The sequence below is a fragment of the Clarias gariepinus genome, chromosome 7, assembly GCF_024256425.1.
Source record: "Clarias gariepinus isolate MV-2021 ecotype Netherlands chromosome 7, CGAR_prim_01v2, whole genome shotgun sequence".
Taxonomy (NCBI): Eukaryota; Metazoa; Chordata; class Actinopteri; order Siluriformes; family Clariidae; genus Clarias; species Clarias gariepinus.
Genome location: NC_071106.1, coordinates 19,395,827 through 19,421,946, shown reverse-complemented (window position 1 = coordinate 19,421,946; position 26,120 = coordinate 19,395,827). Strand labels below are relative to the sequence as shown.

Here is a 26,120-nt window from a genome sequence, read left to right as displayed (position 1 = left end):
TTCCTGCCTGCCTCTCCTCTCTGCTCCGCTCCTCTCCACCCGCCTCCTGCCGCCAGCCTGCTACAGCCTGCAGGTAAGGAGTCTGTGGCGCCATATGGAGCGAGGAAAATTAACAACGAGGAGAAAATCTCCACAGCAGCAGGAGGCCGCTACCCTCTCTTTCCTCTCTTCTCTCCCCCAAACAAAATTCAAAGATGTAGAGAGGGAAAGAGAGAGAGGATAGTGGGGGTGATAAAATTAATGGGGTTCAACACTTTAACACAACACCGCCGGCAATATTTGCACAGAATGGCAAGGAAAAAAAAAGAAGAGATTTCCCCTTACTGTTCGGTCATATTGTAGTATTATAAATCAGACCCTGGCTTAAGTATTTTACGCCCCTGTTTTATAAATGTACATTAACCCCATTTGGCCCCCCCTCCCTCAGGAAGATAGTCCTGCACGAGGCTGGATCATGCTGAGGGAGATTCCATTGTCCCCAGTGTGTCCTCGCATTCGATGCCATCATGAACAAGAGGTCCCCCACGGAGACTCTCCTGGCCTGGGTCATTGATTACAAAGAGCCTCCTGGTTTTTGTCTGACAGATGCGAATCTGCGCTATTTAATTTGGAGCGTTCCCCTCAAAGGGACACCATTAGCCCCTCCAATAGAAGCACAAATAGGATTCCATTAACAACTAGTGTTTCAGTGGAGCCAGGAAATGTGGCGAAGAACTTCACGCCATGTTTCGGGAAGGGATGGGGAGGCCTTTTGCATAGGAAACGCATCAAGTGTGTTCAGCAACAAAACATCCCCCCTGACCAAATGTGTCACTCGCTGATACTTGCCGGGGCCACGGGCTTGCATACTGTCTCTGCAACATGCCAGTGTCAAGCATGTCCCTGTGTGCCATCAAAGGAGGGTGGGGTTAGTAGTTAAAATGTTAATAAGTGCAATACAGTTTTAATTTAACAGCCCTCTGCATTTCCAATCAGATCAGTGGCTGTGACTAAATGAGAAAAAGAAAATTCAAGTTCTAGTCCTTGTCTCTATCTGACGCAGCAGCAAAGACAAAAAGAAGGTCGGCGGTGTACATACGTCCTTCTTTTCGTCTTTGAGAGGGTTCCTCATGTTATCATGTTTAACCTCGAAAAATCTCTCAATCGCTACACCGGCACTATTGTTTCCTCATTTCTAAATACACCTTCTTATCCACTGCAGTCTGTAAACTCCAACTGAACACAAAGTCACAGTGTATTACAATATTATATGAATGAGAACATAAGCATAACCGATCACAAGCATACATACACAATGATCTCTTGATCAATAAAACAATACAGTAATGAATGACCCATTATGTCACAGCTAAATGATAAGCTGTGGTGAGTTTCTCGATGAGTAGGTGTGGCAGTTTATAAAGAAATGAAGAGCTCCATACAGGACAAGAGATACAGGATGAAGAGACCTGAACATGAAGTGTCTCTTCACTACATGCTTATCAGCAGCAGAGCCTGTCTTTGTGCAGTCACGCAATAAAACTGTGCATAAATTACTTTATGTAATCATACAGTGTAGATTAGCATGATAATGGCAGCATTAATAGATGCCGGGAAGCAGAGAGTGACAGCACTCAGACATGCCGGGGGCGCACAGGCACACACGTGCATACGCACACACACACACTTCGACTGGGAATAGTCAGTCACATAGGCCTCAGTTCCATCAACCTGACGATGACAGGACAAGGAGTGTCTGCTCATCATGTGCCTTTAGGCTACTGTGCTACTTCACCACATCCGGCAGCCATAGGCCTCGGGAGAGGAGGTGGTAATGGGAGCTGGTCTGCAAGCATTGTTTATATATTCAGACAAGGAAGGAGGTGTGCTTATTTATTCAATCATTTTATTGCACTCAAGTAAAATGCTTGCTTTGATCAAACTTTATTTTGAGGTAATTGCAAACCAGCAATGAATACAAAACAGATCAGAATATATCCAGACACCAGCTACCTGGTGCTTTAGTTCTGTATTGACTAGTATGCTGTAATAAAGCACTGACATGACACATAATATGATACTGGAATGCCGAAGTGCATTAATTTGAAGTTAAGTAAATCATAACAATGACTGATTCCCAAGGCTAGCTCAGTCAATTGAATAAAAGTAATGGCCATTCGTTTTTTTTTTTTTTGTTTTTTTTTTTGGACCAATCACTATTTGTACTATGGAAAACGTTACAGTTTTGACATCATTTTCATTAGCTTAAGCAAATTTAACAGACTTCTAATGTATTAGATCAAACCTGGGATGCTAGAAAACCAATGGACCTCAGAAATAACTACCTGAAAATGTCAATCATTTGTAGAGGAACATGGTAATGAGAAGGTTTGGCAGTAGTTGTCAACTGGTGGAACCGTGTCGTAATGCAGATCCAAAAAGTACAGCACTGTATATGAGTGGATTAAAAGACACCAGTATTAGAGCCACAGGATTACAGCATAGCAGTCAATACAGAACTAAAGCACCAGGTAACTGGTGTCTAGATGTATTCTAATCTTTTTTGTATTCATTGCTGGTGTGCAATTACCTCAATACAAGGTTTGATCATACATTTGTTTGATCAAAAAAGCACACAAAAGTTTAAGTTAAAGTTTTACAAGCTAGTTTTCTGAACATGATCCACCTGGGCGGATCTTATGTTGTGGTTTATTCAATCACATACATTTTTATCTATCGTGTCTTTTATGGCAATTAGCAGCTTACTGGACCAGAAAAGTGCTAAACCTATAAATGGGAATTTTTCACAGCCTGTTTTCATTTTTTTACCCTCTTTGATCTGATTCGCAGAATGACCGCATAAAAACGAAGAAAGATGAATGGACAGTATGGGTTTAGTTTCAGTGCATTAAAATTAGCTATATACAGTACATTGTACTTGTTGTATGTGTAAAGCAGTGTGACGCCGTGTACGTGTTGAGAAGTGTAGACATAGGGGTGTAATAGGACGGTATGTAGAGAAGTATGGAAGATCAACTGTTGAGTATTTGGAAGTGTACGCTGTGTAAGTGTTGTGGTGTGCAGGACAAGGGGAGTCCAGAAGCCCAGTGTGGTTTAATCTCCTAATGGTAGTCCAGCAGTGGAATGGCTCAGCTAAGCATGGGCTTTGAACTGGTTTCAGAGCTTCTCTACCCAAGTACACATCTAAAAGTGCTGCCACCATTAGTTAATCATTCCTGCCCTGAGCCTCAGTGGGGCAACTAGAAGCCGTATTCAAGTGCACAGCATATCAAAGCTGTCATAAGCATATGACACTTCATGGGCGACACTTCATATTGTGTATTTCCTGTTTAATTCCACAAAGGAGCAGCAGGTGAACTGCAGCATCAAACACCATGAAAAGGCATGGAGAACATCAGACATCAGGCTTATACACCAGAGGGAGTCTTCAGGGTCCTGTGGCTTAATCTGTATCACATTGTGTTTAACAAGACATCTATTTTATTAACCCCTGATCAAGCTGTATCAGTGGTCACATGCTTCACACAGAATCAAAGCGAACACGAAGTCTGGGTGTAGCATGTTTTAATCAAAAAAATGTCAGGTAATACAATCTAGATTCAATGTTCTGGTGGATTTTTTTTATCAATGGCTCCAACAACTACCAAAGTATCTATATTATTTCCTAGACCTAGTGTATTAATGCCAGAAAAAAGGGATGCAGGGCATTTTGTCAAGTGTCCTTATGTTAAGCCTCTGATCTTAACGTATGGAGAATCAATAGATGTAATCGGGAGAAAATAGCAGCCATATTAAATCATTATTTGAAAATGTAGCCTGTCACTAACCCTTGGACTGCAGTAATTATCATGTACCTGTCTGTAAGAGCAAACGCGTGCACACGCCACACACAAACACACACAGGAACATTTACATTTACACACCCATGCTAAGGAAAGACAATAAGCAAACTCTCCAGGGCCGACTCTGTTGAAATGCAAACCCTGCTGACCTGCTGACAGCCAGTGATGAGGAGATGGCTCCATTCAAACTGGGAAGCTTGGGGTCAGCATCGCTATAGTGCTCTCAGAAGGGGGTGATGAAAATTAATTAAAGTTGGTGCGTGTGGTGAATAACGGGCGGCTCTGGTGGCCCACTCCTCCCTTTGCACACAGCCCTCTGTACACCCTTGCTATTGTGCACTTGCCCCATGCTTGCCCAGCCGCTGCCGGCATAGCAATGAAACCGCTCTCCTGTTTGTCTGAATGGTAATTACAACATAGCCAGTTTTGTGATGGAAAACAATTGGCGAGCGGCTGTGAGGGACAAGGAGTACCATGGTGGTATGAAGGTCTTAATGACTGCAGGACTGATGGGACCCAAGAAGCCGGTGTGATGAATAGAGAGGTAAGTCTCAGTTGGGGAAAAGAATGAACAGCTACTTGGAAACATGCTGCTGCATACTGTAAATGCATTCAACCAACGTGCACTGACTTGCTGATGAACATGTTTATGATTCAGGTTAAAGCTCTAGTCCATGTAAAGTGAACCACACTGGCTGTACACTAGCAGGCAAAACCAACTCTCTGCAAGCTCGAGTTATAATAGAACATAGCTAGGATTTCTAATTCCTCAGAGTTATCATCAGTATCAACTGACGCCAGCAAAGAATGGAAAAGTATCAAAAAAAGACCATCTGTTTACCACAGCACTCCTGCCCTGACAAAGTGCAGAAAGGCTCCACAGAGGCAGTTTAGATGCATCTCTGGAAATGGGCGACTATTAAGTCAGTGTCAGGAGCCACGGGGGACTAAATGATCTCAGCATCTCTCAGTGTTAACTACTCGCATTCCCCCTGGTCCCCCACTCATTAAAAGCATGCAGCATCCACCCATGGAGCTTTTTACACACACTCACTGACCAACAGAACATCTAATAGCTCTTTACAGAGATGCGAACCAGCCCAGGGGTGTGAATGGATGGATGCCGGTGGATTTATGGAGCACTTTCAAGAGAGCGAGTGCTCAGCTTGTATCGACTTTTCTCCCACTTCAAAGCCTAGCAGCACTGGCAAATATAATCTATCAAAGAAAAATAGATTTACAAATGCAAAAACAACAGAAAGCCATATCTGCTCGTTCTACAACTAAGAAGCGGAAGGCTGCCATTCTTTATGGCCTCACACCTCTGGCAAAGAGTCTTGTGAATATCTGCAACTGGATTTAATCTTAGTTGTGTACCACATTATTCCAACCTTGTTTTATTGACTGTGTATTTGATTGTACCAATTTTGTAAACCGTTTTATTAAGCACAATACAGGACAATATAATAGATAATATCCGTGTAAGATTTAAAGAAGTAGCTTTAAGCCACAGATATTGACTTGCTCCTGGTTGGCTGGTTGTTGGGGAAGTTGACCCCCACCAAGACTTAGTAAGACACACCACCATGCTTAATAATTCAGCTTATACTAAACAGGGCCATCTAGTTTCAGGTTTATGTTCTTTCTATAGTCTATAAATACACAATAAAGGCAACTTATATAATATATATATATATATAAAGGCAAAAAAAACACCTAATACTAGGTTGAGTTACAAAGTGAAATGCAGTGCTATCTGGTCCTGAAGAAACATTGCACAGTGGAAGCTTGTGTACAGAGTAAGACAGCGATCAAGACAAATGTTCCCTTTTCCTTAGTTCTAACTAAGTATACCGTGCACTAAGGAGAAATAAAGGTGAGCTTGCTATTGCACAACAGTTTGTACGATTTATGGCCAAAAGTATGTGGACACATGATCATTACATTCATGTCTGCTTTATGACCATTACATTCCAGATTTAATTCTCCTTTCACGATTATAACATATATCCTTACACTCTTCCGAGAAAGCTTTCCACTAGATTTTGCAATGTGACTGTAAGTATTTAGTCATTTCAATCACCTACAACACCATAAATGATGTTGGATGAGGAGACCTGGGATGCACTCAGGTTTTCCAATTGATTGCAAAGGTGTTTAAGTGGGATGGAGCTCAGAGCTTTGTGCAGGATATTCAAGTTCTTCGATTTTAACCATTTTAGAGTATTTCACCATGGACCTCAGGTTGTGCTCAGATGCACTGGCAGGCTGGTACAGGTGGGTTATATATGGGCATAATGATCAAGGGTCTACAAACTTTTGGCCATACTGTGCATCTGCCTGCTACTGTATAGTATAAGGGATGGTGAGTAACTCACCTAAACACACATGCACACACACACACACACACACACACACACACACGCACACACACACACACACACACACACACACACACACACACACACACACAAAAGAAAGTGATTGTCATCTCTCTGGTACTAGTTTAGTCCTTTATAATTGTTTCTTATTACTTAAAAAAAGAAAAGAAAAGAAAGGGGGCAGAAAGAGAAAAAAGACAGATAGACAAACAGCTGGCCTGCATGAGAGAAGAACGGTATTTGTTTTGTTATAGGATGAAAACAGTTCTATTGTTGATTGTTGAACTCTATGCCAGAGGTTAAATGGTTCAATTACTGAACGAGCTTTGTGTGTTCAATCTACCAATTAGGGATAGATTACAATTGCTCCCCTAAACACAGCCATTTATCATCACCTGTCTGTGTGTTAGTCACTTCACTGGGGGGTACGGTGACCATCACTAGCCACTAGAGCCACTCACATGTACTCTTACACACTTTCACAGCAGACTCCATTTTTATTGCACTCTTACTGGCTCCTCTTGACACTGAAATCTCTCAAGTGGATACTTCACCTAATACACATCTTTCTTCCGGTATTCCTGTCTCAACCTAGATTTCTTGTGTATTGCTACGAAACGAATTTTGTAGAGCTGTAGAAGCTTAACAGCAAGTAAAACTCACATGATAGCTTGAACAGTCCTTCTATACTGCGGTCATGTGTACCTGTACAGTATCAATTATATGACCCAACACAGAAGTCATGAGACGTTCCACGATGAGGTAAACTGAGCAAAAGGGTCCAGTCAAATCCATGAGCCAGTAAACGTCGGAGAGCATGCAGCAATGCAGCAGGCGGTAAATACAACAGCCACAGCAGTAACTAAGCATCACGGTTCAGAGATGCTCAGATAAGCCATGGTCGGGTGTTAGGCAGGCCAGGTTGTGTCTATGAGCAAGTTGCATTGGCCCATTCTCCGAGCGGTGCAGCCTCATCGGCCTGTCAGCACCTGGGCGACTCACTGATACCATTACACAAGACCGTGTCGAGGTTTGGGTTACGGCTCGATTAAAATAGAAGAACTAATGATTTAATTATGACCCCAAGTCTTTCAGAGGCAGCGGTTAGGTTACTGAAAGAGAAACACAGAGACAGGGGGTGCCAGGAAGTTTCAGCTTAATGGCCATGCTGATCTTTTTCCTGGTTAATCCCTTGATGATTAGGAGATAGGTGCTGATGTGTCATCTTTGCTACTCTAAGGTTACTCTAAAGCACTTCTCCGTTCATGTTTAAATGAATGGTAACAGTAAAACTACAGCTAAACCTTTAAATATAAATCTATATTCTTCCCAGTAATAAACAGGGCTACACACACAACAATGATAAACAGTAACAGTGTAATTGTCTCCCCAGAGCGAAGAGGCGCATCGAGACCCATAGTTTAGGCAACAGTGTCCAGTTACCTCTTTACGCACTTGAAAAGTGTCTCAGCACACTAATTAATGCTAAAATCTCTTCGGACTCAAATCAGTCAGCTGATGCTGATGTTTAATGGTCCATCTGTACTTTGGAGATTTGAATTTCCAAGGCTGTAAATTGTTTTTAACAAACACAGACTTATGAAAAATCGCACTGAACAGACAACGTGAGGTGTTGTCGTCCTGCACCCCTCAGACTGCTTGCTGCATTTACCAGCATTTACCCAAGGGGCCTCTTTGCTCCTCTTAGTGTTGATGGCTTACTTCTCCTCTGAGCCGCAATCAATACCTGTTAAGCAAGACTTTCATTTCTTAATTAAGTAGGGAAGAAGATATTAATTTTGAGGCATAAGGTACCTTATGGTGCTTGGCATTTGATGGTGATTATCCTGCTCCCTGTACACTAGCAGAAAGGTAATTAGACTTCTGCTAGCACAAGATGTTTTCCAAGCCATAATGATACAGGCTTTAAGCAAATAAAGAAGGTTCTGGCTGTATTTATGTGGCGCATTCATTGAGGCATCACTTGAATGAGCTGAATTTTCGTGAGGTCATGCTCATTGCTCTGCCAAATATGTGACACAATTTTACCACCATTTCCAATGCAATTTTGGGTCGTATTAAGCAAACAGCTTTCTTCTCTGGAATGTACATGAGCAATTGCATTGATGGGGTGAAAGAGCACAGAAACAATTTTTTTTTGAATATTCATTCCTGCCGTGGTCATGCTAAATAGAGGCATACAAAAAAAGATGCAGCACCAGCAGAATCTGTTTCATACAAAGAACATGACCCAAGGTTAGCGCAGCATGCATGTGCTAGCCTTGGCGAGTGAATGGGAACTAAGTAGGTTCAGTTTGACTGACAGCTCTTTCATCCCCTGGCTCAGCTGACCTGAGCTACGGTGCTCCCATGTCCTGCTCCCTCCTGTCTCTTACTTACACTCCAGTCTGGCCTGTAATGAAAGCTTGGCCATGCACTATTCATGGCCCTCTCTAAAAGACCGCACACAAAATCTGGATGGCTGTGGAGAGAGACAGAGTTCGGCTCACCATCTGAGCAAGATACGGGCCGGCCTCGGATATCAATTCAGCTTGTGGCAACCGGGTCAGCTCTGCGCCTCCATTAAAACTCACTTTATGGCAGTCATACACCATAGTGAGTTCTGCTATGTTCAGTCACACTCTGAGAAGATCATAAGAAGCAACAACATATAAAAAGCAAGTACTGATTTCGGTTAGTGCTTTACCTTTTATGCTAGTCTTACTAGGCAAGCTTTGATTACAGTGAGAGGCGATGAGTAAACTCAAGCAAATTTGTGTCAAAGCATAATTGTTTTAAGAGACAGCACTGGTGTCTTTTTGTAAGAAATGCAATCAAGCAAAAATAATAATAATAATAATAATAATAATTTGCATGGTCGTCTTCATGACACTGCCCTAAACATAAGCACTGGCATACAAACAATATCTAATTAAATTGCTAAAAATCAGCATTAAATTGCTGAAAGATACTTTGGTTTGTTCCTCTAATAATACCTTTTTAAGTTCAACACCAGTGTCCCTTTTTGCAACAGCTAGAAGTAGAAAAAAAATTGTGTGTGGGAGAAAGAGAGGGAGAGAGAGAGAGAGAGAGAATATGATTGTCAGGTATACTTAAAATAAACCACCGACCAAAAGGACTGCAAAATTCGAAAACATTTTATTCCTGATCCTGGTCTCACTTTCCACTTGGAATTCTGCAACTTAACCAACTGAATCTCCATAAGAATGAAAAGAAGAGCTTGTTTGTGAGCGTATACCATCAAATTTAGAGAGGCTCCGTAAATGAAATGTGCTTATCCTTCACTGCCATAAAGAGAGAGAGAGATGGTGCGCCTATGGATTTTCTGCACGGTTCAATTGAGTGCGAAGTTGTTTGGCTTGCAGTATTGACTTTCGCAGCGTGCCGGAACGCAGAGTCGTCAGGTGCTTTTGCTCAGCTCCAATTATACTGTCATAAAAAAAACGAGATTTAATGAGATATTCAAAAGATTAGTGGGGGGGTGGGGGGGTGGGGGGGTATAAGGCTATATAAAAATGAATGTTCATTTGCCATAACCAAACTCCTTTGTTTGAAGCCTTAACAAGGCTGTTGATCATTAAAATATATTCTGACGCTCTGATATTCTGCATGCTAGTAATCGATAGCAGCAATCAACATGAGCCGTTTTTGTATGCTCGGATCTCAAGGCTCTTAGATGTGAGCAGGAGGTTTAGGACAATGTTTAGAGTGGATCTTGCTGATAAAAATAAGATGTACAGATGTATTCACTGCCAAACAAGTCTAGCTCTCAATCTCAAAATCAATATGCATTCTACCGGCTTAACATCAGAAACAATAAATACTTCGCATCCACCGGTACAATAATAGGCCGATAAAACTGACACGGACGATACACTCAGAAACACGGCGTGCGAATGTATGCACGCGGAGGGTCACCTCAAGTTCAGTGGAACAAAGAAAGAGATCAATATGATATTTGCGGTTCAATTTCGCAAAGAACATAGAAACAGGAGTGGGATGGAGGAACAGACTAGACTTCATAGCTCATAAGATTTGCAGGACCGGGTGTAAAATTGTATGTTTAATAAAAATAGAAGGAAAATAAATCATCTAACACATATTAATGTAAAAATGTAAAAAGATACACAAATGCATGAGTGAATCAGTGTATACTTGGAATTTTTGTATGCTTAAGCAAAACTCTGTGCAAATAAACTCTTATCAGCTCTTGTGAGAGGCAGCGGCGCGGTCAGCACAAGCTTGTGACAGCGTGAAGGTCACTGTATATAAACTGTGGAGTCCAGGGAAAAGAAATAAAATGTAATTAGAACTATTTTGCTACTGTTAACTTTTAGACAGAATCACAGTGCTGCAGAGATGGAAACACAGAAGCAATTCCATTTAGCTTCAGCAGAGTGAACATCCAGTGAGTACGAAAAAAAAAAAAAAACAACCTAGTGAAAAACAGTGTATTGTTCATCTAACACCCTACATAGACATACGCACACACACATACACACACCACATGCCCTCTGCATGGCTGGTTCTGAATATCTATCAACATCAAATCATCTACAAACATAATGCTTGGAAAGCAACACAAACTTTGTTAAAACTTAACAATCATATATTTTTCACAAGACAAAAAGGCAAAGTCTTTTTTTGCGGTTTGGTAAGTGATCCAAAATGGTGGATTACATTACAAACTCAACATTAAATGATTTTTTTTTTTTTTTTGTGGATGTGAAATTGCCTTAATATTATTATATCTTTTCATCATCTGCTTGCTTCCATACCTTCGGCAAGCAGTGTATGTATATCAATAAATCTTGTTGGTTTGCATGAGACTGGGAAGTTATTTGGCAGCCTATCGATAGCTGATTTTAGCAGAGCACAATCTTTCTGTTTCAGAGTGACTCGGGGTGATATGAAGTCAATATCTGCTGTCAGACTTCATTTTGGCAACAGATGCCAGACAGAGTGCAGCTTAGTACGGCTACTCCACCCCTAAACCATTCTCTTATTCTCTCCACCAGAACACATGAGGTTTTGTAACAATGCCGTTCTGGGCAGCATTAATCGGCAGTGTGTTTGTTAAGAAAGGTGCAGAGTTGGGATTAAAGTGTCATATGCAGGAGCAATCCCCGTCCCCAATCAGTCTAGATAAAGGAGTCTTTCCCTGGCAGCTTCGGAGGGGAAGCGAAGAGAGCGTGAGAGAGAGAAATCAATAAGGAACCAGTCATTTAGAAGGCCACATGTGTGTCACAGTCAATTGGAGTTAATAGGCCTGGGCTTGTCTTCACGCTGAGGCTGACCAGGTCTCTCCTCTCCTTCTCCATCACCTCCCCGAGACAGCTTAATACATACTGATAGACTGACTGCCTAATGCCACATCATCCTGAGCCAACTAATAAAGCTGCATGAATAATAGGCCTGGATTACCATGGCGAGGGGGCTAACAGAAAGGCTTGAGTTTCAGCTTAAGAATGCACGCTCGGCTGCAAACGAAAGACTACAATCACTCTAGCAATCACTCCACAGGCCGTTCGAAGGCGACATTTGCATCTATGCGTGACAATAGAACTATAAATAGTAGCAGTGACATTTATTTAGTCAGTTTTAATGTAATCGTAGCCAGTTGAGCTTTAATCTTCGAATGCTGTGCGGTTAATTTTTTAGTTTTTTAGCAAAAAACTATTATTTTAAACCTGCTGTGTAACAACTGAATTTCATTTCACTGGAAAATGGCCAAGCAGAAGATAGATGGCAAAAAATGAGCTAGTTAATTGGGGTCTCTGGGTTATATTGTTTGGTCCAGTTACACATTCTCCCCCTCATTAACACCCATTAAGACCTCATTTAAATGGGATCTAATTTTTTAATTGATTCTGATTTAATTAATTTGTAATTAAAGAGGACCTCAGGAGAAGTTCTGCAATTGTACAACCCTGCTGTAGAATTACATTTAGGAAAAAATGAGGACCTTTAGGTACAATATGCATTTCTGCTCTGGGCGGATTTGTAGTTATACTTTATCATTTCACCAAATGATTGTGAATCAGCATTTGACTATAGTAAACACCTTGTTAGCACTACCCAGCCTTTTTAAACGTGAAAATGAACGTCATGCTTCCTGCAAGTACACTTCCTTCTATTACATCCAGCGGCATCGGGTGAGGCAAAGAATTCCATACATTTCTAATGGAACACAAAAGTATATAAGAGAAGAATGGGATATGTGAAGTCCTGGCTCCAATTGACATTTCAATAAGTAGAACACAACGTTAGCGATCCATTCCCAACTTTCCTGAAACAATTATTGAGATGGTAGCTCTAGGCCATGTGTGTTCAGGCTCCCCGGAGCCTGGGTGGCTGGAACAGTAATTGACTAAATTGTAGAACACATCGGGGCCATTTACTGTACAAATGTGCTGAAAATGAATCGTTTAAAAAGAAATGAGGGTGACTCTCAAATTAGCAGGGAAAATGATTGAGATGTGGCTCAGGGAATTAGAAAACGTGATTTAGAGGTCTGCTGGAGCTTCTGCGTGCGTGTGACTGAGTGTGTGTGGTTCAGAGTTTTATGCATGTCTCTGACTTGTATTTAAACTCCAGGACACACATGCACACAATGACATAGGCAAATACAATCTACACGCATTACAATCTATACGTTAACGCATAGCTGGTGTTTATTATTGTAACCAAATAAAACCATCATTTCTTTCAGAACACTTTGACATGAACGGTTACAAATTTGACCTTGAAAACCTTAGAGGCAAAAGCCGACTTCATACATAAAAATATACCTAATACAGTGTCTCGAAAGTAGCACGAAGCTCTTGTATAAGCCGAATAAGGTCACAATATTTCTCAATAAAACACAACAGCAACAAAGCAACAAAGGGCAGAGTCACAGATCAGAGGACGCAGGTCCAAGATTGGCTTCAATATTAAACGCTGCGAGGTGTTAGAGAGAGTGATCTTAGCTACACGTTACAGGGTGTACCCATTTCCTAAGTACAATTCCAATAAATTACACAGGCTGGAAAAAACGGCTTGACAGATTTGATTGATTGTTCTGCAGCCACTGTGTTGATTTTTGCCTGTTGTGTCTTTTTTTTTCCCCCCGTCTTTGCACCTCCCAGCAGTCTTTCTCTCTTAATTGTCCCTCACAGTCCTCCACCAATTGACAGCAGATTCTCAACTCCTGCTCAGCGGCCCATGGAGCAGTGTTTGATTAAAGAATGCATGATGATGAACAATCAAAGGATTTTGGGGTGCTTGTCAGTCGGGACCTCACCGCCACGCAGTGATTATACTTAGGTGATCCGTGGAAAACATACATGCATGTATACACAGTGGGATGCATGAGCACATGTGCGGTCGTTGAAATTATCACACCAGTTTCAGAATTTTGTGGGGCTCAGATTACACAGCATGTTCTTTAATATGCAACTTGCAGTATGGGAGATTGATTGCCTGCTGTACTGACCTAAAGCTATGTACAGGACGTAACATCGGAAAACTCGAGCGCGCAAAACGTTCCCTGCTCTGTCTATCCACGCCACAGCCACTGGCTATTTGAGAGCAAGGTCCAGGTAATCTTTCTTTAATGGGAAATTTGCTGCTTATTGATCTGCACTTTGCAATGCCTGCCAGCCAGACTCCAATCACACAAGCTGTCAGACACATTACAGGGATTTCTGCCAGCCTCAGCCTGTGATGTCATAGGATGCTGCATTCCCACCTACACATCACATCTCCTTAATGATGCAGGTACAGTACAGTAGACTTTATAAACTCAGACCATGTGCTCTAGAAGAGATATGTGTAGTTGTGTGTGTGTGTGTGTGTGTGTGTGAGCGTGTGTATGCGTCTAACTCTTGGCCACAGACAGAGCCATGGTCCACTGGCTATGGCCATTATGCACTACGATTTGCCATTACAGTCGTGGCTCCTTTCCAGCCCATTTCGTACTCTGCACAAATAACACAAAAGACCATTTTCGGTTCAATATCAAAGACTCCAACCGAATAATCACAGGGGTGAAACTGTAACTATTATACAGGTACCTCTGGGATATCCCTGCACTACAGGGGTGTCGGAAACCATCACAGTGCTGAGTTTCTGCAGGGCACAAGTGTGTGCTTGGGCTTGTGTTCCGACATCTGTTTTTAATTACTCAATTAGCCCAATCACTTACTAGTGCCGACATTAACATTTTTCGAAACAATAAATTGTTGTAGGAAATTGCCAAGTTCATGTGTCTTTGTATATATTTCCTAATTCAGATCAGGATGTTAGGCATAAACCAAAACAGCAATAAATAATAATTGGTCAATACATTAAAAGTTTAGTAATGCCTTTTAAACTAAATTTCTTTATGTGATATGTTTTTTTATTTATTTATTCACTCATTAATTTATCTTTAATGATCTCTTTATCTTGGTCAGAGACGAGGTAGAACCAGTGTTTATCCTGGGAAAACCTGGGTGTACAGCAGGAATACACCTGACTGGCATTCCAGTCAAACACAGAACAGATTAGTCGATAAAATGTATGATCTGATGGCATGTATTTTTTTTTTTTGCATCGATGATTACTTGGAATCCCAAGTCACAGAATTATCATTGTGTTCTTCTCATTCAAAATAAGTTAAAGAGAACACAGACTCTGACTTTATATAACTGACAAAATGCAAATTAGTACTTTTTATATGTACTAGTACATTAACATAAATAAATATACTAAGTTGCTCTGGTTGTTTTAAGTTGGTCATGATTTCTGTATCACAACAACAGCAAGATATGTACAGGTTTGAAATACAGATCACTTAAATTGACTTTTTTTAGATTTTGGATTCTGAAGACTGGCAGACAAACGGAAACAAGCACAGTTCTTGTCCTCAAAAGCAGACTTACAGAGCAAGGGTACTCAAAATGTAAACCAATCTACAAATCCACCATCAGACATTTTTCTGGTCTAATCCAACTATTTAAACATACAGATTAGTCCAATACTTTTGTGTATCTAAACTTTCTAAATGTATAACAAATTTTAAAAGTTCGGTGAAAATCTAATTGATATTATTTAAAGGCATAATTGATAAAAGTGGGTTGTGATTTGCACCACTATAACATGCCATAGACCATTTGGCTACGCTTCATGGATCCTCTGAAGTTGTTAGACCCCACTTTTAGAATCGTAGTTATAGAACATTGTATAAAATATTGAAGCACAGCTTCAAATAAAACTGATCAGCATTATGCCCAATATTGTTTTGGTTCCCTTTGTGCCAAAAGGCCAGTCTGGCCCCCAGCCACTGGGGCCTGTGCATAGTGGGCCGTGGTGCTCTGGGTGTTCCGGTGCCTTTCTATAGTGGCCAGCATTGCCATTTTTTCTGCAATTTGTACTGCATTTGCTTTTCCATTGGTTTGGACCAGACGAGCTGGCTTTTAGGTCCATAATCCTGTCACCAGTATACAGCACTGGTATATAATCAGTGCTAATGTTCTCAAGTGTGAACATCATGGCCAATTGGGACATCCCGGCACAGTGCCCAACGCCAGAAAGAAATCCTTTTTAAATGTGCTTTAAGCAAAAAAAAAAGTGAAATTGTAGGTTTCACTGGGTGGAAACAAAGAAGTGAAAAAGTCCTAAATGCTGAGCTCAAGGTAAGGTGAGGCATAGGCAGAGATGGATGACTTGTTTGGGTTAAAGGATCGAGTCTCCCTAAACATTCAAAACTGCAAAACCACGAGTCCTTCCCCCACCACCTCAAAAAAAAAAAGTAAAAAAGACATATTGGAGCCCTACGGTTGTGATTTCGTTCTTGCAATGGATGCATAAATAAACATAGGAATAAATACACAGAGGACACAGGCTGTGAGTGGCTGGCCAAGTGGGGCAGCTGTTATTAAAAGGGCTATTTATCACTGTCACCCTGCCCAGGATTCATCACTCTCTGCCCGCCAGCGTTGTCACTAGGCCGCGCAGGAACAATGAGGCTCATCCAAGCAGGCCCAGCTACAATGGATAGGCAAGCACACACACACACACACACACACACACACACACACACACACACACACACACACACAGATCAGGCACAAGGACCCCTTGACATGACAGCCCTTACAATCACAGGCTCGCATACACATGGCTATGGACAGACATATGGACCATTAACATCCTCATAAGCATTCAGAACATCATAGAGTGTATGGCAGTGCTGCACATTGACCTAATGTTCTAAAAAGATTCAGCAAACCTATTCTGGACTTCTCTTCCTTCACACAATCACACCTTTCATTTTACGCGCGGCTGCCTTATTGATTATGGCAACAATTACCCACTAATCTGCGCAGGTTGTATTAAGTGAATTCCCCCTTTGTTGGCCAATAACTAAGCAGGGCTGTTTCCCAAACACCATCGCTCAGCCTGAGGGGACAAGCCTGCGCAACTCCACGCTCATCATCATTAGCAGCCACAGATAGAGTCTTCTCCTCAATTAGTCTGGCCTTGTGCAATGACTGGGCCTGACCAAGGGCACATTGACAAACACACAAAGAACTTATAGGTCACAGGACACGTGCAGGACACGTGCACCTGTCCCCACATCAGAATTTCCATGAGATATAAGCATATTACACTACAATTAGCGCAGAGTGCTGCATATGCTCACAAGATCCGCGCTCAGGAAAAACTATTGACCTTCAGTGTCGTAACCTACATCAGCCGCTCAGCTTGTGTAACCCCCTTCCAGAGCTTAATCAAGTGCTTGCTTAACCAACTCAGGCCTTTAATTCTTATTAATTTAGCATAAAAGCAATCCTCTCATCTGGAATTAACGACAGCCCAGCAGAAACCCTCTGGTCTCCGTGGGCCCACAAACAGTCCAGACAGCACATTCCTCCTCCATTATGCTATGTATGTACATAGCAGTGTATAGATGAGAATGGTTAAAATTCATAACCCTCGCATAAGACCCCCATCAAGTCTGCCTTACACCTGTATTGCATTTTCCCCTTCAATCAGCAGCTTTTAGAGCGGGCACGCACGGCCGTCTTCCCATGAGGAGCAGAAAGCCATTACAGCAAGCCGAGGCTCATTTGCAGAAAGATTGGAGATCCAACATTCACATTTAAGGGGCAGAAAAAAAGGTATCACTGTGGAGGAACGGGAATTATTTATTCCACTTTTAGTTTTCAGAAGATTGCTCCTGAATGCTGGCTTTCTTATGCAGAGTATTTAAAGCAGATAAGTGTTTTACCGCTAAGCACATGCTGCTATCCACACTGCACAGGTGGCCTGCAAATGAACAGAAATACCAACAAAGCCATTTCTAGGGCGCAGATTTAAGGCCAATCTTTTACGGCCATTTACCAGATTTAAGGCCACCTTTTCATATTGACCCTGGCAGGAGAGAGAGCTCATGACCTTTCAAAAATCAGCTGGTTGAACCCTGTTGACTCCAAAGGACTACTTCAAAAACATTTTAGTGAATCATGCCATGAATCTGTCAAATCATTGGGAACCAATTGATCTGAGCTACACGAGTTTCACCCGTACACATGGCACTAGCTTAATGAAACTATGTATGCATGGCAAACACTGATATAGCCTGAACTTTAGATCAGAGTGGTACACAGTGACCAGTGTTGGGGAACGTTACTTTTTAAAGTAATTAATTACAATACAAAATTACTCTCATTAAAAAGTAATCAGTTACATTACAGCGTTACTTTCTGATAAAAGTAACTAGTTAGAGGACTTTTTCATTGCAGAAAATGAAAACTCCTTTGTGATTCCTTATGCATGTTGTTTTAGTCAAGACCTTTATAATTATTCTACCATCATCACTCGGTGAAGTTTGGTCCATAATCTATGAACTACTAATACCCATATCTCACCTACGCGGTTTCGCGCGGTGGCTGTATGTGCGGTTCATCATGATTCACCGCGAGTTTTGGTGCTGTGATTAGATTTACATCTTTCTGTGCGTCAGTTCTCACATAGTCAAACCGCACAGGTGAGATAGGGGTATAACAGCAGGAATAACAGAGGGGGCGGGTTTTCAGGGCTGGGGCTTGTAGGACGACTTTCACACACACACACACACACACACACACACACACAATAATGGATTGGGAATGACTGCTGCCTGGCTCACACATTACATAAATTGTCGGAATAACGGATTATATTTTTGAAAAAGTAACTAAATAACTGAGAACTTAAATGGCGGACCTAACGCGTTAGATTACTCCTTACATCAAAAATGTATTCCAAGTACTTTAATTTTGTAATGCGTTACACCCAACACTGACACTGACTATAAAAACTCACTTTTTACACCCATGCTGCACACAAAGTCAGAAAGGCAATGTGACATTCAGTGGTAAGCACGAAGTATTCTAAAATAAATAATTATTCCATAATATTCTTATTATGCTTTATGAAAAACAGATTAAATGCAGCCCGTGGCGACAGGAGCATCAGTACAAGCTGGCAGGGGGTAAAAGGCAACCTAGAGGGGGAGGCAGAGGGTGGCGTCTGCCTTTTAATGACCCGAAACTTTAAATACTGCATAATATATAACAAAAATGGATAGTTCATTTAACTCTCACAATAACTCACAGAGAGACCATTAGAATCCATTACTCTTAATGTCAACACTGTAAGCAGTAAATATGGATGAAGGGAACATGAGATGAGCACCAAGGGAGAAGTGAAAAAACAAAGCCATAATCAACTAGCACAGGGACAGAAAACAACACGTTAAGCCGAATTTTCTAAATGATTACAAGAGATTCGAAATGCAGAAAAGTATGTGTGAGTAGGGGCTAAAATCCAAATATGAATGAACTCCTAATGGTCACAACAGCTCAAAGCAAGTCAGCCCAAAGTGGCAGTAAGCTTCAAAGTTGATGTTTGTCTCAGCAAAGCTAAGCTATATTCAAATAGTACAGACATAAACATACGACAGGCACAAACAAATGACCGGGGCAATAACCCAAGCTCACTACCTCAGCCTGGCACTCATGTGTGTCTGTCTTATGAACTGGCGAGTTTCACACAAAAAGGTGCAAAAAAAGAAACGCAGGGGAAAATAATAATAATAATAATAAAAAAGAAATATAGAGCCACTTGTCATCCCTAGCAATCTGCTTAGTAATGAGAAGGCTTTCCCCCTGGGTGAAAAGATCTGCTATAATAGATTTTTAATGGCTTTTCCCCTCTCCACCAGAACCACTTCCAGCACCCAATAGCAGGCTGGAAAAAAAATCTAATAATTCCAGCCTCAATGGTGTGAGGTCAGCAATTATAATCCATTGAAATCACTAAAGCTTCTAACAGTCTAAGTAAATCTATTTTCCAGTGATGTTTTTTATTTTATTTTTTCCTTTATGCAAGATGATAAAGAAGAAAATTCTCAATCAAAATACACTTTATTAAAAAAAATTTGTACCCACTGGCCAAAATGTAATATTGTGAACCAAACTGAAATATTAAGTTGCTCTGGTTGGTACAATAAATACATTAAGAAGTTGGGTTATAGTTTGTAATTTAATTACACGGGGTATTATTATATTATCAAGACTTTATAACAATATTAAACTTTAGAGAAAAATCCTTTTTTTTTACATTGAGTATTTTTTAAGGGTTTATAAATGTCCAACTGAAATAAAATATGTATAGTTACAGCATTGCCTCAAATCCAGTATGCCGGTTTATACACTGGCAAGGTTGCCTTTCATCATGTTGGAAATTCCACCAGAATTCAAGAAACAAAATGTACATATATAAAATCATAGTTTAAAAATTGCAATTAATATGCTGTCAAATGTCTGACATTCTGGTGAAAATTCTCATGAATGTGGTTCAGTGGTCTATAATTGCTTGTCCTGCTGACTTGCTATATTTGGGAACATTTTTTATGATTTATCAATTGATGATGCGGATTCACATCAAGTGTGTTTTTTAAACAGATATCATGGAGGAAAATTATACAGCTAGCATATGTCACAGATCACAATGCATCTGATGTCCTCCTGCTGCTCAAGCACCCTGAGAAACAAAAGGTCTGAAGATGGACTCAGCGCTTATAGTGATAACCTCCAAAGAGCTCACTGCAGGGGTTAGTCATTCAGTAATTGTTTCTGCCAAACCCATACATCTCCATGTCATAAAAAAATTAATGTGATGTGTTTCCTGCTAAATAATAGATTGTCTATAAAATCCTCAAGTCCTGTGCTGAGAGATCTTCATCTTAATGTGTCTTTAAAGGCTGGTGAGTTTTTTTTTATATACAAAAAGCATTTAAATCACTGTAGTTTCAATTAGTCACCTAAGATGTAAATAGTGTTTGTATTTAAAGATTTTACCTTGCCCTCTTTCATTATCATGTAATTGAACTTGCTAATACAAATGTTTAATCCTTTGTTGATTGGTACCTTTTATTTAGATGGGGTAATTTGGTCCCTCAATTACAGACACAAGTCTGGATTGTGTTGTCCTTAAAATAAGGCATTGATCCTCCAATGTGGCACTGCTAATTTTTTTCCCCATTAATTTAAAGCAGCCAATTTTCTGCTCTGTTATCCTAGTGTGCTGACCGAGGTGAGGTGTAACAGTAAGCAACTGCTTGGGTTATGGCAGCCTCCAGCAGCTTGGCTCAGGCCTCCAGGCGCCTGGCTGGAACACAGGTACACAGTCATCTCAGCTTAGGTTACACGTGGCTCAAATCACCCTTTCAAAGCCCTGAGGGAAAAAGCCTGGCCTGTTATTGCCCTCAGCTGCAACTTATCCTGCCACAGAGCTACAGTATCTGTGCCAAGGGCTGGGATCAAAGGGTCAATGAGGAATTAAGACACGGTGGCCTGAGCATTCTCTATGCAGAGATGCAGCGTCTGATAGTGGCTGACATATGAAAGGCTAAACAGATAGCACTGGAAGCGTGAATGATTTTATTAAAGTATTTTATTCTCATTAAGAACATGCTGCTTAAACGTATGCATCAAGCACTGAAAAAATTAAGGAAATTTTAATGACTACAACTGGGGTAAGAACTTTCCAACACTTTAGGACTGTGCTAAACCTATAATGGATCATAAGGATTTGACTTTGGAGCAGTGGCTCATGTGCAACATGAGTCCAGATTGACTGTATGCCAGAGTGATGGGAGTGTCAGGGTAAGAAGGGACGCAAAATAAAGCACCCATCATCCATAGTGCACACTGTATGTATAAGTCTCTGGACGCAGTGTTATGATCTGGGGTTGCTCTCAATTGGCCAGGTCTAGACTTAGCAACGTTAGGTGACAATAAAATAAAATCAGCTGATGATCTGAATGTACTGAATGACCAGGTTATCATACAGTATCAGTGAAGTTTTTCCCTTCCCTGATGTCACAGGCATACACCAGCACTCAAATTGTGAAAGTGTGTTTCTGGAAGCATGCAGAATTATTTTCACACATGAATTTGCCTGTACACCACAATCAAAGCTAAAGTCGGTTAATGAAATCTTGGAGTGTGTAACTTTTTTTGGCCAGGCATTGTAGCTCTGAAGGCTAGACAAAGCCTTGCCTTGTTGATTTACTAGTCTAAACCTTATACTAACGACATGGAAATTAACTGGTTAATTTGTGGACACTTGACTATCACAGCACACACACACACACACACACACACACACATATATATATATATATATATATATATATATATATATTCAGCCACAAGAACATTAGAGTGGAAAGGTACTGGTGTTGGATGAGGACAGCTGAGACGCAGTTGGCATTCTAGTTCATCATAAAGGTGTGTTAAGTGAGGTTGTGAGGCCTCTGTGCCGACCATTTGAGTTCTTATATAGCCACATTGGCAAACCATGTCTTCATGTTTGTGCACAGCTGGGACAGGGTTTGGGCCTCTAAAGGGAAACAGTAATGTTACAGGATAAAAAAAGACAAAAGTAGGTTTCCAACTTTGTCACAACATCTTGGGGAAGATCCATATATGGACTTGATTTTAAGTTACACTTGTAACAAAGAAAGTGCAAGATAAGATAATTACAGACAACCTGTGCATGAATTAAATGTGCATTTACTGTATGTTTAGTCACTGCAACTTTTTCCGAAGTAAATATGCAAAAAGGAAATACTTTTAAAAAGTGCATTAACCTAACCAAAAGCAAGAGTAGTGACTGGAGATGTGTAATGATATTGACTAGAAATACAGATACTGAAAGAGCAATTATTTTTGTTTTTGCTATACACCGAAAACACTAGGAACATTAGGAACACTAAGACAAAACTTCAGAATTTTAGCTGTAATTTCCTAATATTTTATTTACATTTTCATATGTTTAACTACTTAAAAAATGGCTCCTTTTTTTTAACTCAACCATTTAGCAAAAATACTGGAACTAGTGACTGTGTCATGTTGGACTGATTGTTTAAGCAGTTAACACCGAAGTGTACTATTGGTTTTGGGATTCACTTGTGAATATCTTGTTAAAAAACATAACCCCACATGAAAAACAGAGATGTGTATACTGAAGAAAAATTTCTCACTAATCTTTATTCATGATCAAATTTATGACAGCAGAATGAATTCGAAAGTCTAAAGAAACTTTTGGTCAACTTTTCACTTACAGAGAAATTTATTTAATCAAATTTGGGAAGTTCATCATGCAGCAAGACAATCTCTAAATAGATCACCAAACCACAACCCAAATGAGCATGGTGCTGTTGCTGATATTAGTGGATCACTAATATCAGCCCAGCGATTGCAGCGATTCTGAGCAAAAGATAAACAATAACATATTTACTTTAAGATTATCTGTTCCTACGTTTTTCCTTATAAAAAACCTCAGGGTAGCCATGTTCTAAGTATTTTAACACATCTAAATATTTACAGCAGAAAATGAAAGGTGAAACTCTTTCATCTCATTAATTTGTTGATTTCAATCCCAAAGGTCTTCAGTGTACAGCAAAAAACAAAAAAATTAAAATAATAAAAAAAACCACAAAGTTTTCTACCACAGGAGTCTTTAGAGCACACACACAAACACACACACACACACACATAGTGCAATTTGTGAACGGCAATTAACCTAATCTGCATGTTTTTGGAGGTGGCACAGTGGTTCGCACTGTCACCTTGCACCTCCAGGGTCCGGGTTTGATTCCTGCCTCGGGTCTGTGTGCATGGATTTTGCATGTTCTCCCCATCATTGGTGGGTTTCCTTCCACAGTCCAACGACATGCAGGTTAAGCTAATGGTTTTCCTAAATTACCCATGTGTGAATGTGTGTGCCCTGCCATGGATCAGCACCCTGTCCTGGGTGTACTCTGCCTCGTGCCATGGGTCTCCTAGGATGTGCTCAGGGCTCCCAATATGCAAACTCCACACACACAGACCCAAGGTGGGAAACAAAACCCTCTACCCTGGAGGTGCGAGGCCACAAATTCAAACTTTATTTGTCACATACACAGTACAATATGCAGTGAAATGCTTGTAATGCAGTGATAACCACTACGCTACCAGGCCCCTGGAGGGACGAAATTATAGCTGTTAAAGCAGATTATAACAGGGACTAACTTGTATCATGGACTATAGACATTATTTACTTATAAATACAATCCTGTAATCGTTGGTGATTTGCTAAAATAACTATTCTACAGTAATTCTAAACTTTCTACCATTTGGGGCTCTCTATTCTCTCTTCATTAGAAAATCATTACAAAAAGTTCAATATGATAAAACATTGTAACTTTGGTAGAGATAGCATTTAAAAAAAAAAAAAAAAAAAAAAGCCCTGGCATTTAAAGAAGTCTTTCTTTTTTAAATTATCCTACGTTAAAAGAAAAGGTGACAGGGTGGATTGATTTGCAGGTAATACATTAAATTATTACTCTAGTCTAATTGTTACTAAAAGAGGGTCAGCAAGACCAAGAAATCAAGGCCACTGATAAATAGGCTCAGCAGAATGCTTTGAGGGGCTGAAAGAATCGATACATCAGTTTGTCAAATTCAACCTCAGAGGGAACGTGAAGGTTTAAATTCTGCAGCAAAGAACTAAAACGGCATCAAGTCAGCAGAACAAATTATCAGAAATCAAAGGGCGCAAGCGTGACTGAGGGAGGAAAAGGGAGGGGATAGTGCATGAAGGCCACACTTACTCTATGGTAATTAAAAACCATTTTATCAAGCCTGTCCTCTCAACAGCCCCTCTTGCTTCCTATTGTCAATATTCTGAGAAGACAGTGAGCACTAATTTGACTTTAAATAAATGAACTAAAGTTATTTAAAATTCCGCAATAGCAAAGGAGGACACAAAAAGCAAAGAGCAAGCAAATTGCAGCAATTGTGAGAGAATTCTCTGTACATTTAGCATACTTAGCTTGTTTCCTTTATACCATAAATAAGTAGTGCCATGACAAATTGTAAGGAAAACCTTCACCACAAGCATTCAATGGTAAAAAGAAAAAGCTTTATTGAATCATTTATTGAATTGTTGTCTGATGTCCGGTATAAGGCAAATATAAAGAAGAATGCAGTCATCTATGTAGCATTAGTACCTGGCACCATCTACCTCTTTATATGCAAAATAAACAGTGATTGGGCCAGCTGAAGTGTGCACAGTTTCTGTAACACCAGCCACCATCCATGAGCCTAGGCCGTACGCAAGACATGGAATACCTACAAGCAAAAAGGTGGAGGATGAGAAACTTAAGCATCCACAGCATTCCTTAATTCCTAACAGTGCTGCTGGTCTATAATGGTAAATCAGGTCAATCGTTGTTTACAGAGAATTTGAACTAACCCAGGTTGATGACTTTCAGAATGCCAAAGAATTTGTTTTCAAAGTCAAGGTCTTGTGGAGGCGCTTTGGTACAGTGGTACTTGATGAAAGGAAAAGCTCCAGTTCTGAGGATGTGGTAGTTGGCACCTTGTACCTGCCAGTTGAAGTTGGACAAGCCGAACTGGTCATTGATTACAGCACTGTAGCGCACACAGAATGAAGTCCAGGGTGGCAGTTTGCGCTGGGATAGATGGCATGTTAAAACCTCAGAGGCAGCAGGACGAGAACTGTTATTCCGAAATGTACTTGGGAAGAGCACAAGCCTCAAAAAACAGCTATGGACAGTTCGCAGTATTCCTGTCATTGGCACTGGTGGGTCAAAAATCCACAGCGATATACTGAAGCATTTAAACTCGCGGCTAATGTACTGTTTCTAAGTTTCTCCTCTAAACAATCTCTGTTTACACAGGTGCCACAGCAAATCTATAACTAAACGTCTCGTACACATGCACCGCAAAAGCACCGGAGACGCAGGACCAGTAACGACATGCACGTCCCATTAAGACTCAGTAACGATACCATAGCTTGGGGCGTGCTTAGTTAGCTTAGCTTAGCGCAGCTCGACAGATAAACCCGATTATACTTTTGCCTCGACGAAAACAACAAGTACCCACCCATACATGTTCTTTACAGTAAACTGTATAAAACCTCAACGAACGTATAAAAGCGCTAATGTGACTCATATAAACTCTTTCTGACAGCTGGCTAAAGCTAGCATGTGCTGCAGCTAAACTACTCGACTAGAAACAACAGTGTAGTATTGGTTCCGGTTAAATTCAATATTTTATAAGTGCGCATTTAGTACGTAGACAGCAGATTCCAACTGACTTAAATGTTATAATTCGTAGTTATTCATGTTTATCTTAATATATCTCAAGTTAAATATTGATGACTTAATTTAGTATCAGTTGCATCTATTTGGTTTTTTATTTATGCACAAATGGGTATGTTATATTTACAGTATATTATAGTAGACATCGGTTACTCGAAATACAGGTCGATCAATGGACATTTCGGTCAG

The 26,120-nt window shown here is 40.5% G+C and overlaps 1 protein-coding gene across 1 annotated transcript; it reads right to left on the bottom strand.

Annotated features, from left to right (window-relative positions):
• Window positions 1-24,733: 24,733 nt before the first annotated feature.
• c7h15orf61 (chromosome 7 C15orf61 homolog) lies at window positions 24,734-25,826 on the bottom strand. Its single transcript, XM_053500782.1, has 2 exons — window positions 25,061-25,826; window positions 24,734-24,936 (listed from the first exon to the last, which is right to left on the bottom strand). The coding sequence occupies exons 1-2, from the start codon at window positions 25,401-25,403 to the stop codon at window positions 24,809-24,811; spliced, it is 471 nt and encodes a 156-aa protein (XP_053356757.1). The 5' UTR covers window positions 25,404-25,826; the 3' UTR covers window positions 24,734-24,808.
• Window positions 25,827-26,120: the final 294 nt, after the last annotated feature.